Source organism: Symphodus melops (assembly GCF_947650265.1).
Source record: "Symphodus melops genome assembly, chromosome: 17".
Taxonomy (NCBI): domain Eukaryota; kingdom Metazoa; phylum Chordata; class Actinopteri; order Labriformes; family Labridae; genus Symphodus; species Symphodus melops.
Genome location: NC_136707.1, coordinates 21706303 through 21725464, shown reverse-complemented (window position 1 = coordinate 21725464; position 19162 = coordinate 21706303). Strand labels below are relative to the sequence as shown.

The window sequence follows — 19162 nt, the reverse complement described above, 5'->3', positions numbered from 1 at the left end:
ATAAAAATGGTGTACAGTACAACACTAACATTATCTTTTAGAAGAAATTGCGCCCTCTGTTGGTATAAAAACTACATCCCGGGTTCCATCATGTCTAAAAAACGCAGGCTGAAATCCTGTAATACCTCTCCTCATGGGAGTCCTGGTTTTCACCTAATGGTTTTGACACGTAGTTTGTAGAATTTTTTGCGCGCGTGCGCTCACTCTCCTGTTTTGCTTTACGTCTCGAGGCCACACCAGCGCATGCACGCTCGCGCAGCAGAAACAGAAACAGAGTGAGTGCAGGGGATTGATGGAGGGGAGTGAGGGTGCTGCAGTTGTCATGGAAACGCCGGGGGGGGGGGGGGGGGGGGGGGGGGGGGATTAGGAGGAGGGAGGGAGGGGGTGGAGCGTTGGGGAAGTGGGACCAGTTTGTTTTGTTATTGAAGGTCACGTGGAGAGGTGAAGCTCCTCCCCCTCCCCCCCCCCCTCGCCTCCTCCCCCCGTTACCACGGATTCAACCGTCTCGAGCTGCAGCTCCGGTCAGTTACTACAAAATGGCTGCAGAGGCTCCGCCGCCAACGAGAACCTCCTGAACGCTTCACGGTAGGCTTTAATAATCCGTCTCTGCACGGACAGCTTTGCACCGAGTCGCGCTCAGCTGTCGGAAATATTCCTGCTATTCGAGGTAAACTTTGCCAGCTGTGACGGGTGTATGCAAATCTGCTCCGAGCAGCTTCGACATCAATGTTTTCTCCGCTGCGAGTGTATGCCTCCCTGTTTGCACTCTGTCCGTCTGCTGCTCAGCTTAGCGTTGATTTTGAGGGCTTTTCTGAACGCTTTACTCGGACTAGTTTACGTCACCAGCCTTTAAGGGTTCAAACAGGGCACGCGGGGGTTGTTGTTTGTGGATGTGTGTCGTATTTCCAGCATGCATCGGTTCAAACAGTTGCATTGCTGTGTCGGACAGTTGACATGGATGTTTCTGCAGCTCAGTGTCACCAAACATGTTCCGAGCTGCAGAGAGGGAGAGAGAGAGAGAGAGAGCTGCCTGGCTCTAACATGCATCACCTGATTACTAAACGCATTAGTAAACACAGATTAATTACTGTTTCCTTTATTGGGACTATGTGTTTCCAGGCAGTTAGATTGTTGTTTGGCCTTCACTATGAATAAAATATTTACGCAGAAGAAGTCTGAAGGAAGAAGCAGCGTTTCAGATCTAATATAACCATTGGAAGACATATGGCAAGAGTTCTTATTTTATGATAAGCTTGTAAACATGTGTTCTACTTTTTGATACCTTGTCTGGTATTTTAATGATGGATAGCGTCACAAACAAACAGCATCTCTATCCCAGGACAGGTGCGTAGGAGAGGTGCGTTGGCTACCTTCGTACCTGGTTTGTTTTTTTACCACGGCATTGATTTCATTTGATCTTGACTCGTATCATATGCAAGTTTTAAAGGGATGCTGTGGTTACAGCCTGGTTCTATAAACTGTGTTTGTCAGTCCTTGGTTTGAACAGGAGCGAGCTGTGTAAACCTTGAGATAAGATGCATCACTGATTGCTTCCTGTATTTCCCTCACCATAGAGACGGCCGTCATTGGCCCGGGTTCTTGCTGCAGCTTGATATCCTGCAGTGTCACACGCTCCTGAAGGGGGAAGGCGGCGGTGTGTACAGAGCGGGTTTGCCCCCACACTCATGAATCCAGAGGGCAGGCTGACGTCAGCTTAGAGGCCTGCTGCTTTACTAATGTGTAAATTAAGTCCCTAATTTGGGCCTGGGACTGGCGAGGGATGAAGGTGGTAAAGGTAGGGGAGGGGGGGGCTCTTTTCTGTCCCTGCTGGGTCAGGGGCCCCAGTCAGCACTCAGACCTCTGAAAGAGGCAGTGTGTGTTCACAGAGAGGCGCCAAAGGGGGCTTGATAACAAAAACAGGCCACTAAACGCTGTGATTACTCTCAGGCTGAGGTCATAGCATCACTAGGAGTCTAAAACTCTTGATGGCGTTTTCCCTCAGTGTATAACACGGGGGGGGGGGGGATTATGGGGTTTGAATGGGGGGCTTGTTTAGTGTCAGTGATCACATCCTTGATGCTGGAGTTCCCTGACATGATGAGCATGAAGAGTCTGTCCAACAGATTTTAGAAGATGTATTTTACGCCTTCATTTGATGGAACAGTTGGAGCCGTGGAGACGGCGAGTGATTTGACACCTAGAGGACGACGGCGTCCGTCCATGCATGAGGACGCAACTTAACCGCTAGGCCGCCGTCACTCCACAAACAAACGCATCATCATCTACGTTGCGTTATCACGGCTCTTGATCCCACGTTGGTGTTTCAGTGCTGGATGTCGTTCACAGATTGTTCTGGACTGCAGGCTGCAGGTCACGTGACCACACTTTAACACTTCAATACAAGTTCAAGAGCAAATTCAAACGTTCCGTTACGCTTTTTCACTACCACAGAAACAAAGTATATAAAGGTTCTCGACACCCGATGTCGGTTACTGTCTAGTTTCTTTTATGACCAAGAATTGCATGCAAACTTGTGCACTCAGTACTGAAATGTTGCCAACATATTTGGCAACGTAGACAGAGGTCTCTGTTTTCACTCGCAGCTGCTTTTGGTTAAAAATAAGACTGAAAATCTGGATTTGTAAAAAAAAAAAAAAAAAAGCTTCTGAACTTGACTTTTCTTTACGATCAGTCATAAGAATAACCCAGTCTATTATTTCAAAATAAAAGCATTTGGTATTGAATAGTAGCTAACACTTTGATAATCTTACCAGACACATCACATTTAAACATCTTATTCTAACGAGGTCCTCGTCAGGACCTGAACTCTGCACGAGTCTCAAAGAGACTTCATGTCTATGAACACAAACTGGAAATTTAAAAAGACGTTTTTTTAGAGTTTTTCTTTGATCGATGGAACCAATAAATCATCATCCCGGCTCATAAATAGTGCCCCCCCCCCTCCACCACCTTTGGAGCAGAAGACATTTGGACTGGAGGCGGGGCTTTTTGGAGAGCGTCCATACAAGCTATTTTAGGGCCGGTTCAGAGTGCCAGCAGTGTAGCAGCATAAGTTTTTCTCTTCCTTGTCGTCAGGCCGGGTCAGAGCACATTAACATGACCACTCTGAGAATAGCTTCAAGTACTTTACAGAGTGCAATCCTCTTTGCAGAGCACAAGGACTCTTCTTTGTGCTTACCCAGCAGTTTTTAAACCCTCGTACGGTTGCAGAGGTAGACGCACTGACTTGGCTCTGTATGTTCTGTTGTTGCATTTTAAAAACCTGCTAAATTATATTCTATTCCTCAGAGCTCGTAGAAAAGGCAGCGTTGCCCTGATGTGCGGCTGCGCAGTCGACTCTGCCGTATAGCTGTGGCGGCTGCTGCTGTGGTTGCTAGCTCGCGCTCTCCCAAGGGCTCGCCGTGCTCTTGTTTGGCTTGCAGCGATGGCATTCCTGGCTCTGTGCCCAGCGACTGCCGTCTAGCACCCCTTCCCCCAATATCTCTCTCTCTCTCTCTCTCTCACACACACAAACCAAACCCATCCGCCGTAGCCCCTCTCGTCCTCCTCACTCCAATGTGGGGCAGCGCCACATTTGCATAAACACAATTCACCTTGCACACTCGTACTCTCCTGCTTCTCCTTCGCTGCTCGATTTTCTAAACATTTAACACCTGCTTTTATTAGTCCGTCCTTGGTCTCTTTCCAGCCCGGCTGTGTTTTTTGGTGTTTCCTTTTTCCTCCCTTTGTCGGCAGAGTGAGTGCGTGGTTTTAAGAGGGACACCAGCCTCTAATCCTGTTGTTCTGACAGGAGGGTGTAATTCCACAACAGAGCTGAGCTCATTGACCTCCGTCCTTCATATCGACACGAGATGTGCTTTCCCGCTGCAAACGGCTGCTAGTGGTGGAGCTCAGCCTGCGAAGAGTCAATAAACAAATTAACGATTGCACTCTTGACTCCTGTGTGACTAAATACATTATGGGATAGATTTTATCAAAGCATTATCAGAAGGAGCATCACTACATCCTCCTGCTCTCTCTGTCACATCTGTCCAGGCCAGACAGATGTTTGGAAAGCAGCTCTCATTGAGGGAGACTCTCTCTGTCCTGCTCGGGGACTCGATGTTTCTTAAACTGAAATCATTTGGACACTTTGATGGGCGCTCGCCTTCGTCGTCGGCGTCGGAGGCCGACAGCAGCTCTTATTAACTGGAGCATCTCTCTCTTATCCTCTGATCCTCGGTGACACGAGCCCCACTGATGCCTTTGAAAGGAGCAGTATCAGCTATATTTAGCACGGCAGCTGCACCAGCGGGTTCCCTTTCCAGCCTCTTCCAAGGTGAAAATAAGTTAATGATGTGAACTGATCGAGCGATACACACACAGTGTAAGGAGTCTGTGTGTTTATGTGAATTCCTACAACTGAAACTCAGGCACATAATCTGGACTAAGATCCCACTGTACAGCAGCTTTCTTTTAACCACGCGGCCTGTAGTGCTGCAGGAGTCTGTCTTCAGCTCCTGCATTAAAGCCATTTGCTGAACAAGTGCAAGTGAGTCATATTTTCCAAAAAAAAAAAAAAACTTCCTTTGTTGACATACAGTAGATTAGTTTTTTTTGGTGCTTTAACATTCAAAGCTGGTTGAGGTATCTATTGTAACATATTAACGGGGCGTTTCGTTTTTATTTGTGACATGTATGTTGTCATTTCTTCACATACGACGACAGAGAGAGAGCTGAGACATAGCGTGAAGTCTTTCCAGTGAAGGGATCGCGCCCCTGGTGATCTGCTCACACCTGTTCGCTGGCTGCTCAGTCTGAGAGCGGAGGTGGCCGCGGCCTCTGGGAGACGGAGGCAGCAGCTGCTGTCATCGAGTTCACGAAGCAGAGCTGCACACTTTGCAAGACGAGACTGGAGAAACTTGACTGTCTGTGGTATTGATATATAACCCCCATAGTATGTAATCATACATAACAAGGCCGGAGACACTTACAGTAGAGGAAGCGTGCAACATCAGAGACACACACACACACACACACACACACACACACACACACACACACACACACACACACACACACACACACACACACACACACACACACACACACACACACACACACACACACACACACACACACACACACACACACACACACACACACACACACACAGAAGGTTTTCACCTCAGTGATATTCAGATTGAAGGCGAAACATAGTGAAAAATATTAAAAGTAGATATTACTTCAAGACTGAACAACTTAATTTGATATTTACATTTTCCCTCTTTTCTGTCATTTTTTAGAATGACTCTTATTTGTCTTTATTTCTATTTGTTGAAACTCCACACCCAGACTGATCTCAGCGCTGTGCTCAAGGGTGCCGTCTGTCTCCGTCTAACTGCTAAGCGGGGCTTCGGGGAGCGCTCGTTGCCTGGTTATGGAACACACCGCCGTCGCCTGCAGCAGCGTTGGCGCGGCTCGGGAAAACCCTGTCGGTTTCTGAACAGTTTCACATTTTAAGTTCAAGAAACTTTACTCCATACATGTTTGTTTCCAGGCTATGTTCCCCCTCCGCCTCAGTGCTTAAAAAACACCCGGTTCAGGCTGATATGTTTTTGTTTGTCTGCGTGGAGGATTGGATGAGGAGTAACAAAGGGGCGTTGTCAGGTGGGTTTGGAGCGAGTTTCTGTCTGTTGTTCCTCTCTGGAGAAGATGTAGACTTTCAGCTTGATTTGTTTTGTGGTTTTTCCAACCAATCACTTGTGTCCGGGTCCATTTCCCTGCTTTGGTTTGTGGACTAAAGACACGGGGTCCTCGTCTCATTGGCCCCCTCTACATCTGCAAGGCCTCCCTAATAGTTTCCAGAGCCAAGCCAAAGACCACCAACTTAAAAAAACAAAACACCCTCGTGCATCACAATTCCTTCAGACATGATTCTCAAGATTGCACAACAAAGCCACACTCTGCTGTCTGCTGGTTCTTTTACTACTAAACACATGAGCTCGTGTATCACCACAGCTGCCATCGAGGAAACGAAATCAACCAAACTAAAAGACTTTTACCTTCTCAGGCACAGAACCTTTCTCCTCATGACCGTCTGTCTCTCTCTCTCTTTCTCTCTTTTTCTTTTTCCAGCTGTGAGAAGAAGCAGAAAACACGAGAAGAGAACCATTTGATGGAAGATAAGAAAAAGAAAAAGCAAGACGAGAAGAAAAAGAAAGAAGGTGCTCAGAAAAAGGTACGCTTGTGGCAGACGCATACACTCAGATTTTAGATTTTAAAGCAAGTATGTCCAGACCGTTTGTCACACTGTGAGTCCATCCCAGGCTAAGAACTCTACAGTAATGGCAGCTGGCAAAATGCAGGGGAGCTGCACAGAAGCTGCATGTTGTGGGAGTTTCTTTTGTTGAATGCGATAGAAATCGTCACACGGGAAGGAAATGTTTATCGTTTTTGTCCAAGCAGCAAACTTTAGTGTTGAAAAGTCCCAGAATCCTGCAGTTTGCTGCAGGGGTCTCCTTGAGACCGGGTCCAAAAGCCCCAGAAGTCCGGTCCACAGCATCCCAGTTTTACAGCAGAAATGAACAAGACGACAGCCTGCTGGGATTAGTTACTGTCATCACACACTTTACAGGGGTGAATTTCTTATCTGTTTTGATTTGATGAGCGATACGTGTTATCGTTAGGTGATTGACAGGCATGTGCGCCTGTTGTCAGGCTGACTGAACGCGTCACTGAGACGGGGTTTCCAGCATGGCGGCGGCTGCCTATGATCCTCCAAAGCCCCCCTGCAGGAACAGATGGCTGACGTCACTCAGGGGTCTTCCATTTACAGTCCATTTTATTTTCCCAGAATGCTTCAGTGGGAATTATAGTCTCTGGATTTTACAGTCATGAAAAGTGAAATATTTGAAGTTGGTTCACGAGTAGTTCAGCAGTAGAGAGAAATGAGAGTTTCCACTTGGATTTCCTCGGCCGACCTTGGACGAATCCGTCCTCGTCTGTTCCTCGGCTCTCGTGTCTGCTCGGGTGTTTTCTCTGCAGTGACGTCGCACGCATGACCCGCACATGCATGTTGTTTTGTGCATCCTCAGGAAGCCATTACCAGACCTTTATGTGGTGCACATTCTTCAACCTGCAGACCCCTCCAGGTCATCTGTTTTCAGTGTTAAGGTTAGCCTGCTGCTCTCCGTGAAACATTTACGTCCTTCACCTCGCCCGTCAGTGCTGCTAAAGAATTCTTACCCAATGAGAGGAGCATTTGTTTTATTTATTTTCACCTCCAGCCCATGAACCCATTCACCTCATCCAGCCAAGGGAATGTACATTACCCTCTTAGCATTTCAATAGATGAGCAAAAGCAGCCTCTGAACATTTTGTTCTGACTGCCCTGGATAGTTGCTCCGGCACTGTAGTGCAGCTGGTGATCCAGCCGATGCGACTCAGATGTTTTATGGAGCATTTCCACCAACAGTTTACATTTCCACGTGGAGTAGATCGTTACTTTTTGATTGTTCTGCCTTCTGCTGCTGACACAGATTTCTCCTTTTTTTTCAGGCCACAGAACAGATAACCAAAGGTGAGTTTTTATAACTTTCATTAAACTTCTCTATTCAGTCGATTCTGCCACCAACCAGAAACAGGTTCAGTTCTTTCTGAATGAGTGAGTTTGTGTTTGCAAGCAGAGGACAATATTCCTGTGCCTGTTGATTCAGCATGCTGCACAGACTGTGACAACATTTCAAGGTTTAGGCGGAGCGATCTGAAATGATTCACGGGATGAGTTTATGATTTCCTGCCTCAGACGGTACGGTTAGGATGTCAACATGTTGAAGATACTAATGATGCCGACATCTGGAAACATTTCAGCGCCTTGACATCTGCAAAATATTTTTGCTATTTTAGACATTGTGCAGGAGTTTGCCTGTGAATTAAAGTGTCATATGGAAGTCAATCATAAACCCATCTGAAGGAGACGTATTGTGTGGGTGTGTATCCATTAATTAGATGGCTAACTCATGAAGACGATGACCTCCGAGCATCTATTCGCCTGTTGTTCTCCTCGGAGACATTTAGAGAAGAAGCATGAGCTTTTATTATTATAAAACGTCTTTAGCCGAAGCTGCCAGGTGGTCCAATTTACCTGAGCCAAAAGAGAGGCCATATTGCTCATACAGGACTAATAGGGAGCACAGGGATGGTGCAGCTGGTACTATGGACTCTCTACGGACTCCTCGGGCGTACCTAGGAGGGTCGAGCTGAGCAGAGATCTCAGGAGAAGAAGAAGAAAAAAAACAAAGGATGAAAAAATTACAAAAGACAGAAACTTCTCTGAGAGGAGATTTGTAACTCACACACTGTGAGTTTCTGCTGAAGCCAAAGCTCTTAATGACGAGAGAGAGAGAGAGAGAGAGACGCAGGCAGGCAGGCAGGCAGGCAGTGTCGGACAGTCGGTTAGCCCAGGAGCAGATTCCTCCCACCCGAGATAAGAGGGCAGATGGGAGAGGGACTTAATGCCTCACAAGGGACGGGCAGGGGCGAAATCTGATTAGAACTTCTGCTAGACTTTGTCAGCGTGGCCTTAATAGCGGCCCGAGACGATACACCTAATTACTGCCTGAGTGTCTTTGTGTTTGAGTGCCTTAAGCTGTGTTCAGACAAATGTGTTTTCGCAGGTTTCGGTGGCTACTTTTTGTTGCGATCAGTAAAGAGGGAGACGTGGTACGTACGGTTGTGAGCGCCGGAAACGTCGAGGGTCAGCGCCTTGACCTCCCACTCTCTCCGTGTCGGATGAGTTAATGAGGCTGTAATGTCACCGAGGTCCCCCCCCCCCTCCCCCCCTGCCTACCAGTTAGCGCTAATGAATGTGATCTGGGCTAGCTGTGTTAGCCTTCTCTTTGTCTCTTACCCCCTTCTTCGTCTTGTGTCCCAGCATCCACAAATTGACCTACATATAGTACGCCTCGCTCCCCGTCTTCAAACCAACTCCAATATGCACAAGTGTTTTCTTGGCTGCTGCTCAGAACAACAAGCCATGACACAGTTTAACTCTGCTCTCCTTCCTTTCACTGTCCGATGGACTCTTTATTACATCGTACTTCCATTTCTCTGTAGGATTTTATTTAATTCACGTCTGAGAATAGAACACAACATGTGGTGCACACACGTTAAAGTGAAGAAATGTGCATCACTAATGTGAAACCACAGGGTGAAACTTTACACAAGGTGGCACCCTTTAAAGACAAAACACCCACTAAAGTTAAAGTGTCAATAGTTTCCTTCCCATGTGTTTGAAGTTGGTTCGATCTCCATCATTTGTTGATCAGTAGAAGCACCAGCTAAGAGCACCAAAGCTTTAAAGAAACACATGGTGTCAGGAGGAGGCAGGCGCGTTGCACAATGTGCAGGAGTTTGTTTCTGGTGAACAGAAGAAGAAGAAGACGTTTCTAAATACTGCAGGCGTCTGTAACATGTTAAAACATGCACATGAGAAAAGCAGACACAACAGAGCTACATTAGAGGAAGGCATCAGGTGACTGATCATGAATATTCATCATGTGATTTCACTGATTGAATTTAAGAAGTTTGCATTTGAATATTTCACTACAGATGTTTTTAAGTCAGTGACTCATTTTGAATAAAAGATCATTTTACATGTTTCTAGCTGCAGATTATCATCTCATTCACTTAAAAAAAACCCAAACAAACGATGAATTGACTAATCCACTAAGAGGAGCAGCTTGTCCCTGGTACTAATGAAGGGAACACTGGGAGCTAATTAGGAGAACATGGCTAGTGTGGAGGCTGATAAAACACAGGAGATCTCCAGGAAGACCCCCAGCACCATAGTAACACTACACCTCCTCCTGTCTGGTCTCGTGGAGAGGCCCACCCAGGGACCAGCAGGGGGGAGAAAGCAGCAGCAGAAGAAGAAGGTTGTTTATAAGAGAAGAGACCAGCTGAATTGTTTTGATTCCATTTGTGCAAAGTGCAGGGAGGCGTCTGCTCGAAACATAACGCCTTCGCTTGTTTGGGAGGTCTAGAAAATAAAGCATGAAAGCGGAGAGCAGAAGAAGCAGACGGAGCCATGTGAAACTGTGAGAATGCACGGCAGTTTCCTGTTTGCCGGCACAGCTGAGGGGCCCTTTGCAGGATAACTGTACTGGCTCACGTCTCGCACACACTCTCGCTCTAACAGTCCCCTTATGTGACATGCAAACAGCAGCAGCAGCATATGTACATTGTGTGCTCTGGCACATGGTTTCACTCGTTGCAGCTAGACGACCCAGAAACACTACACAGACCCCTCCGCCTCAGTCGTGAACGAGTAGCACGTTCACGACACACACAGAACTTCAGATTCACTTTGAACAGTCTCTCCTGTGTCAGACGACATGCAGACGTGTTTGAGTGCAATCACTTCTATCTGCACCAGTTCTCTCACCCGCTCCCATCGCTGCAACACCTGTTGCTTTACGCTTAGCCTGACAATCCAAACCACCAACCTTCTCCGGTCCAAAGAAATCCAGACCTTTCAGGAACAGAATCTAAACTTAGAAGGAAGCTCCATGAAAACTACATTTGCATAGCTCTCCTGACCACAGCCTCTGCAGGAAGAGACCTTGTGTATTTGTTGTTGTGTATTTATTCACATTTTCTGGCAGCTGAAGTGACACGTGCACCTGGAAGAGAGGTGTGATAAGCTCACGAGTAACCCGTAGGGTTTTTGGCATTTCTTTATCAAATATGAACTTTAAACACACAGACCTCAGCAGCATAAAGGAGTTAAGGGTGCCATAAAATGTCTTTTTAATCCTGACTGAAGAAAGAACAGGAAATAAAACGAGGCGTCTCGTCTGCCTGTATGTTAGTCCATCTCACCTGGACGAGTTCTCCTCAAAGATTCTGGTCAGTTTGAAGCAGACGCTCCCGGTTATAAAAAGTTCAATGACTCTTGTGTTTGTTAAGTTTCCTCTGCTGTTCCTCCTCTCGTCTTCTAATACAGCGTGACAGGAGCGTCATTGGTCAACAGAGCTGTCAATCATAGTGTCATAATCCGTTTAAAGCATCAAAAAACTAGTCAGGAAAATTAACACTTTGACAAAGAAGAAGTTGCTTTCATCATGGAAACTATTAGAGAGAGAGTGAAACGTTCATCTGATCCTTATTTAGATTTTGTAGTTTGACCCGTGTCCCATCTGGTAACATGGAGGAGGCGGAGCTTAGGACCTAGAGTGCAGTCAGTCAGGAGGAGGAAGCGCTGAATGTTTCAGCTTCACTTTAAAGGAAACGTCCGTTTCGTTCCACAAACACCAGAGTTGTTCAGTCTCGTGTTTCCGTAGCCTCGGTCAGTTGTGATGTCACAACCGTGAACCGTCAGCGGCTCTGTAGTGCGTCTGACCAGCCTGAGAGGAGTGTACGTAAACTCAATGTGCCCTCCTCAGAGAGAGCCTCCACCATCAAACAGGCTGGACTGCACTTCACTCCAAAGGGTTAATGAGCGATTGTTTCCGCTGTGCTTTTTTTGTCGAGCTATTAAAGATAAGAGCGAACACACGTGAGCGCGGAGCAATAACAGATAGGATTCTAATGTGGTCGTGTCGCGGCAGTAATTTCATAACAGATTAATTTGGTGTTTCGCGTTCGCTTAATTACGCCCAGCGCTTTGTGTTGGAGAGTCATAAATTGCGGTGTGATCAGGGGGGGAATGTCTACCAGTGTGCCTCCTGTCATCTTCTCTACGCTGTATCCCAGGGTGCACAGCTTTAATGGATGCAGCCGCGGCGATGATAAACCACAGTTTAGAGAAGTAGCGGCCGGCGGGATTCTGCTGTTGGACTATAAATTGTGCGTGAACTGGTAATTGAATGACTCAATGGTGTGCGGCTAGGATTTTTATTGTTGTTGCTGTGGTTTCCAAATAGGTATTGATGCTGTTTGATTTTCACAAGTATCACGTCCGAGTTCAAAAATCTTCGTCTGCAGAGACAAAAAAAAAAAAGAGTCTGTCTTTTTCCCGTTTGGTCAGAAAGGTTATCAGGTGCGTTTCTACAGCTGGCTGTTGAGGGAGGGGCGTGACGTCATGGGTTGATGCTCGCAGTTATAGAAGGGATACATCAGGCTGTGACGGGCGGATCAGATCATACACATATAAAGATAGTTTTATCCCTTTTGATCATCTACGCTGAGACGCTTCCTTCCAGTCTCTCTGTTTATTTCCTGAGTCCTATAAATCGCTCGGGCACAGCAGGTGCGGCCCGGCCCAGGTCAGGTCAGGAGGACAGGGCGTCCCTCTCTCTCTTTCACACATCACTTAATCTCAAACATAACAGACGGAGGAATCTGGCCCGCCCTCAGCTGTTGGCACAAAAAGGCCAGAGCCAGAGGAGCGATGAGTCGAGGAGCGCCCCGCTCGCTCTTTCCCCGTCCTCCACATGTCTTCACTCTCCACGAGAGAGTGATTCCTCCTGCTGTGTATTTACCACTCAGGAGTGTACTCATTCAGACAGCTTGCAGACGAGCTGCAGCGTAATACATGCTCTGACCTGCGTGGCCTCGCGGTGATGTCAGATATATGAAGAGCTTTGAAACGGCATTTCTGTCTGTGCTGAGTGTGACTCGGCGAGGGAGGGCTTTCCCTTCTTAACTACACTGTCATATTTATTCTCTTCTAATTAAGCCCTTTAATCTCCTCTCTTGTGAGACTCACGGCTCACATTTGAAAGCCCACAGGAGGAGAGAGATGGAGAACCCTGAAGACGCGCCTCCCCTCCTCGCTCTTGATTCTCGGATACTCTCTCTGCTGCCGGTGAATTTAGTCCTCTCCAATTTTCCCACTTTGACTTCAGTGTTTCTTGTGTTATTGAGCAGTGGCAGAAATGATTGAAGGATGCACGTTGCTCCCTTTACATTTAGTACTTCATCTGGACCCTTCAGTTTTTATCTCATTGATGTTTGTAAGAGATCGGGGCGGAATACAAGAAACCAATATATTGATCTTTAATCACAACGACAGAAACATTTCAGCAGTTTTCTTCAAATGCATCAGTGTGATTTTATTTCCCTCTGTCGCTGAGCGGCTGCACATATTATTATTATTTTGCATTGTCAAAATACTTTACATTCAGTTGATTTTGGCTGTGCAGAGTGTCAACAAACTCAGCTTGTGTCAGCAGTGTTGGTCAAAACCACTGAGGTGAGATGACCAAACGTTTGGGAGCGTTACTTCAGATATTTTCAGAATTTAAATGAGTAAGAAGATTGTTGTTGTTGTTGTTTGATGATTCTACATCGATTATCACGTACTTCAAGCTGCTTGTAGATTTTCCAGCTGCAGCCTGACCTGATAGTATTTATTTATCTTGACATCTAAAGTTCTGCATAATGAAGTCGGGAGTTCCTTTTTATCTGCCTGATTGTCTTCATTGATAAAATAAGTCTGCATGTCAGCAGGTTGCTATTATCAGACGAGTAGGAAGAACTGACGTGATACAAACACTATTTAAATCTGCTGCTGTTGGAAACCTGCCAAATAATGAACTCACATTTGAAGCTTCGCCAGTATCTGCTGTTAAACACAAAACATACGGCTACGGATTTAATTTCCCCTGCAAAGTGAAAATGCTTTGTTAATTTGATCTGAGAAAAATGAATGTCATTAAAACTCAGATCCCTCATAAACCATGAGGAGGGGGCGTTTAGTTTCTACACACACACACACACACTCACACTCACACACCACTGAAGAGGTTTTGAGAATGAAGCACAAACAGGAGTTTGTAATGTGTGTTTAACTTTCCCTCCCTGATCTGAGCACAGAAGATCCTGAGCTGTTTCTATCTAAAGACATCCTCTCCTAAAGCTTTCCCACAGAAGGTTCCTTTATCTTCAAGGTCATGTGGCCTGTTTCCAGCTCTGCACCCCCCCCCCTCCTCCTCCTCCTCCTCCTCCACTTCCACTCACCTTCAACTCTCTGATATCCCCCCCCTCCCTCCCTCAGCATGTAGCTCTTAAACAGTCAGGCGAGCATGCTCTCATCTGTTCTCTGAGAAAATTAAAGCTCTTTTAAAGTGTTAAAGGGATGAAGTGCAAACATCCCTAAGGCCACGGTTTGATGTGCGTCTTTGATGAACTGGGAATTCTCCTGTGCTCCCACACAGCTGACGACTGTTTTTGCAAATAGGCTGTCAGAGCGAGCGTCTCTGATCTGTGTAAAGCACCGCCTTGTGAGACTTGTTGACGTTTTGTTGTGGTTGTTGTTGTTTTGTGTCCTGATCTCCGTCTCTTTATTTTCATCACAAACACGATTTGCAAACGGAGGAATATTCGCCTTTTAATGCGTCCGCCTTTAAGAGGTCGGTGAACATGCAGGATTGGTGTCATTCATTTGAGAAGTAGTGGTGTGACACGCCACCGTCAAACGAGGCTCTAATTGTAAGTGGATTTCGATCTGAGCTGGTTTCAGGCAGAGAGACTCCAGCTCACAGTAGCTCACGAGGGGGAGGAGACTGTCTTACACACATAAGCCATTCTCTTTATCACTTACCCTCTCTGCTCTACCTCCTTCTCTTCCTCCCGTACGTCAGCTTCCCCCCCCCCACCCTTCCCTCCTTATTTCTCCCCTCTGATTGGTCGATATAGCAGCTAGCAAGCAAGCGTTCCCCTTCCCCCAGCCTCCATAAGAATCTACGTCACACAGCAGAGAGTCCCAACTGTATAACGATCGCCTCCATAACTCTCATTATTCAACGCAGCGCAACCACAAAGTCCTCCGGGGGTTTTTTTTGGGGGGGGGAGGAAATCACCTCTTGAAATCAGCGAGGAGAATTGGCCCAGGAATTATAACGTCCATCTGCCCGCAAATGCAGTAATAATGACAAGAGGATAATAGTAGATCACAGCAAATGAAGCAGAAGGAGAGAGGAGATCAGAGGAAGGTAGGGAGGGATGAAGCAGAGAGGAAATGGGGCAGATGTAGAGAAATCCGATGAGAGGAAAACTCGAGCTCTCCCGTTTCCTCCCGGAGCTCAGAGGCTGCAGGGAGAGGGAGACGAACAGAAACATGTGAAACTGGATCCAAATATGCAGGCGGTGGTCACACACTACTGGGGGCAAAAATAACACGGAGACCCCCGCAGACACGTGAATCACAGACACAAACATACAGAGAAGCTGGTTATACGTGAGGGGAAACATGTCTGTCAGCAGGCTGTGTGGACGTATCCATGCTCCCCGACACCACTGCGTCCTCTCCCCTCCGTGCGGGCCTCAGCATTACATAACTCTTTGTTTTTGTGTGTCGGGCTGGCCGCATGTGTGAGTTATTCATTGCTTCAGTGCACACACTCGGGAGGGCAGCCAGTGGTGAAGCGCCGCTCTTTATAACTCATTTAGGCCACACAAAGATTCTCTTTTTTTTTTCCTCTGTTTGATGCTTTTTTCTCCTCTTTTTATGACCAGCAGAATCTGAAGAGGCACGTTGGCTGAGAGCGCTCTGATCAGCTGATGTTTGTGTTTGTGCTCGCTCTGTGCTTGTCGGCTTTACACACTTTTTTTTTTTTTTTTTGCATCCTGTTTACATTCTAGTTAAACCGAGTATTCTGTTATGTAATGAAATGAACGGAGGAGATTATCCAGTGTGCTTTGTGTCCCATAATACATCTCAGTCATCAGCAGCTCCGTGACCCCGAGCTGATCATCCTGCGTGACCCCTCACCTTTCACGCTCAGCCGCCGTTTATTAGCCTGCTGGAGACCTCACAGCTTGTCTTTTTGTGTGTGCGTCATTTACAAGAGGAAAACCGAGATTTGACGTGTTCACGCTGCACAGATTTAAATCAGAGCAGTTCATCAAACTGAAGGGAGGAAAAGTATTTCTTTTTGCTTTTGAGATTTTGAATCTAAAAAGAAATAAAACAAAATGAGTTGTGCTTCATTGACATTCACGGGAGGATCTTGGATATCTTTGCATGATTTAATAAAAAAAAAAGATTTCCTGCACTATAATCTCTGTTTGTTTTTTGAATTAGTATTTTTGCAGTGAGATCTTCTAATTTAAGGATTAATAATAACTTCAGATCTTTGCGATTAACGAATAAATCTAAAGAGAGTGAAGGATGAAGTCAAGATGGAGCCAGAATCCAGATGAGGTAGCTTCTGTTTACTACATTTACTTAAAAGGCGAAGGTACAGTATGTGAGTGATGTGTTGGCCCTTTTTTTTTTTTTTGCCGCCCCCTAGTGGTCAGACATGTTGATTTTTGCAGGCTGAACACAGACTCGGCTGGCTAATTGGCTGAAAGGTTGCAAACAGTAGAAACTGCCAATGGCAAAGGTAGGTGTGTGTGTGTGTGTGTGTGTGTCTCCGACTCTGTTGCTATGGGCAACTAGAGCTAATGGGACATAAGCACCCTGGCTCCAGCACAGGCAGTTCATAACACACATCTGTGAGAGGTGATCATTTCAGGGGCCTTAACCTGCCATAAACCACGAGCAGTGTTTGTTGATGGGGCTGACGAGTCTTTACTGTGCCGTCCTGCAGGAGCTCACTATAATGCAGCAGGATGATCTAAGTCCATTATCTGCTACTTGACCTCCTCATCACTCCTAATCTGTGCCTTGGCCATCCCTGAAGGCTAAAGTTTGTAATAGTACCACCCTGAGATTACAACAGTGTGTGTTTCAGCTGCCTGCAGCCAAGCGTCAGGCAGCCGGCAGGCAGCCAATCATGTCCATTAATGGACGTCTCCTCATCCGCCTTTCCGGGTTTAACGCCATCGTCTCCGTCCAAAAGTGACCCTGCTGTTTGAGAAGGAGCGGTGCAGAAAACATGTCGGACCCTCACTGTATGACTATAAAAATCAGAAACGGGAGCGAGACGGGTAACCAGACGATTCTGTTACCATGGCAACACATTTTAGAAGTATTGGATGTTACAGGCAAACTTCTGCACAAATACTTTGGTAACGTCTCGACGCTGAAGATCTGTGATTATTTTTAAGTTTTGGTTCTTTTCAATCCTGCCGCTCTGGTATCTGTAATTAAAATAAAAGAGATGTTGTGTTTTTAAAGCCTTTTATTGGACAGGACAACTGAATAGAGACGGGAAATGTTGGGAGGAGAGAGAGTGTGGTGGCCTGCAAGGTCACTGCCACGAGGACTATAGCCTCTGTGCAACATCACCGCTAAGCTATCGGCGTCCTGAGATTGTTTCATTTTAAAACACATGGTATTTAAAAGCATTAAACATTTTGACAAACGGGATTTTTTTCAGCTCCATTAAATTATGAACTTATTATTAACTTCCATCTGCGGTCTCTCTTTTTGCTGCTCGCCCGCACAAGCTCCGTCTCTCTCTCTCCCTGTTATGTCTTCTTTGTTGACTTTATTTATCAGCGGGCTGTTTTATAAAGTCGTCCTTTTATAATGACTCAACTTGCAATTGAGCAGTTTTATTGTTTTCCAAACTAGAAGTGGGACGCTTTGTGTCTCAACTTTTGAATTGATCTAAACCAGCGCGGTGCCCGACTGACTGTCACCAGCACCTCCAACTTTAGCTCGATATTAATGAAGAGGCGGGGAACCTTGGTGTTTTTGTGCACAGCGTGATGTGTGCAGACTTGTGAGTTGAGACATTTGCTGGTATGTGCCAGGGCAGCAAAGAGCGGTATCTATCTCCTCTTAAAATGTCAAATATAATGACTGATTGTTTCAGCGCTCTGCCTACCTAAAGTCTTTTTCTTTACCTGTGCCCCACCACCCCCCTCTCTTCCACAGTGCCAGACTCTGCCAAGCCGGACCCCGCCCCTCCTCTTCCCCCCGTCAACCCCAGTGCCGCCCCGCCTGCACCCCCAAGCAGTGGCAATGGCAAGCGCGCCCCCTCCGGAGCCCAGCCGCAGACAGCACAGCAGCCCCAGACTCCGCTCCAGCAGCGCTACCCGCCCAGAGAGGTTCCCCCACGCTTCCGCCAGCAGGAGCACAAGCAGCTGTTAAAGAGGGGCCAGCCTCTTCCCCCGGGAACCCTGCCTCTCACCACGGGACGTCCCGCCACTACTGAACCTGCAGCAGCGTTACCCATACACTCCTCTCTCTCCTGCTCCGCGTCCTCAACAGCCAGCCTGCCTACAGGTCAGAGCACACCGTCTCTCTTTTTGACCTTTTCAGTGGCTTTTACAGACAGCAGTGAGGGTTGCTGCAGGACTTCTTCACTTCAGGTCATCCATTAGAGCTACCTTTCATCTCTGCTTGGTGTGAAATCCAGCAGCAAGCAGAGTAGCAGTACGTTTTGTCTCGTGAAGTGTGCGAGATCACGCTATGAAAACTGCTTGTTTTACACACTGAGTTCAAATGAGGGTCATTCAAACGAGACGACTGCGTCTTCAGCGTTGATTCAAAGGCAGCATCGCAATGAGTGGACAGACCAAAAACTGCAGCCTCTTTTTTTTTTTTTTTTTTTTTGTTTGGCCAAAAAATAATAAACTACTACTCCGAAAATAATAACAGTTCTGAGTACAGTTTGTTACAGATTAATTTATTTTAAAAATAAAACAGACAGAAGAAAATACTTCCTGACCTGCCAAAAATCATAACAGATGCCTCTGAATTTAATTCTCCCTCCCTTCAAGCTGCACGTCAAACAACAACAAAACATCTGGCGGGAACATCGCTCACTCTAAAATTAGTCTGAGGGGGGGAAAAAATCGGACTTAATCCGCTCAGCGTCTGCCCAGCTTCAGACAGCAACACTGAAAGATAATGTTAACAGACAGTAAACACAGCAGACTCAAAATGTCTCTCTGCTACTTTAACACCCAAGTTTTGCATTTTCACTTACAGCTCAGTCTGAATGCTGTTCAATGTGCCGCTCCACGAGTGGTTGTGTTTTGCATACAGTATATTTGCGTTTGTATTCTTGAATGACTTCGTCCACGTTTTTGTTTGTTTTATTGCTTTGTGATGGAAGCTGTGTGGTCTACCTGTAGAGCAGTGTAGAGCGTCCCAGGTGTTGCTTGTTGTTTATTTTCCCCTCGGCCTCTGCTTGGCTGGGGATTAGACGTGGGGATGGAGGAAGACAGGGGGAGAGGATGGAGAGTAAACACAGCTGGCTATCTCTCTATGTTTGTGTATTTTCCTTCCTGAGGCTGTGCAAGCCGACATAAATGG

At 46.5% G+C, this 19162-nt stretch overlaps 1 protein-coding gene across 1 annotated transcript in view; it reads left to right on the top strand.

The window, feature by feature from the left end:
* The first annotated feature begins 330 nt into the window (after positions 1-330).
* The window catches only part of tnrc6c1 (trinucleotide repeat containing adaptor 6C1), a 42040-nt gene continuing 23208 nt past the window's right edge, over positions 331-19162 (top strand). Inside the window, exons 1-4 of the mRNA XM_079366654.1 lie at positions 331-585; positions 6139-6241; positions 7561-7582; positions 17777-18127. Coding sequence (XP_079222780.1) covers positions 6179-6241; positions 7561-7582; positions 17777-18127 — 436 coding nt within the window. The 5' untranslated portion in view covers positions 331-585; positions 6139-6178. The remainder of the gene's footprint in view (positions 586-6138; positions 6242-7560; positions 7583-17776; positions 18128-19162) is intronic.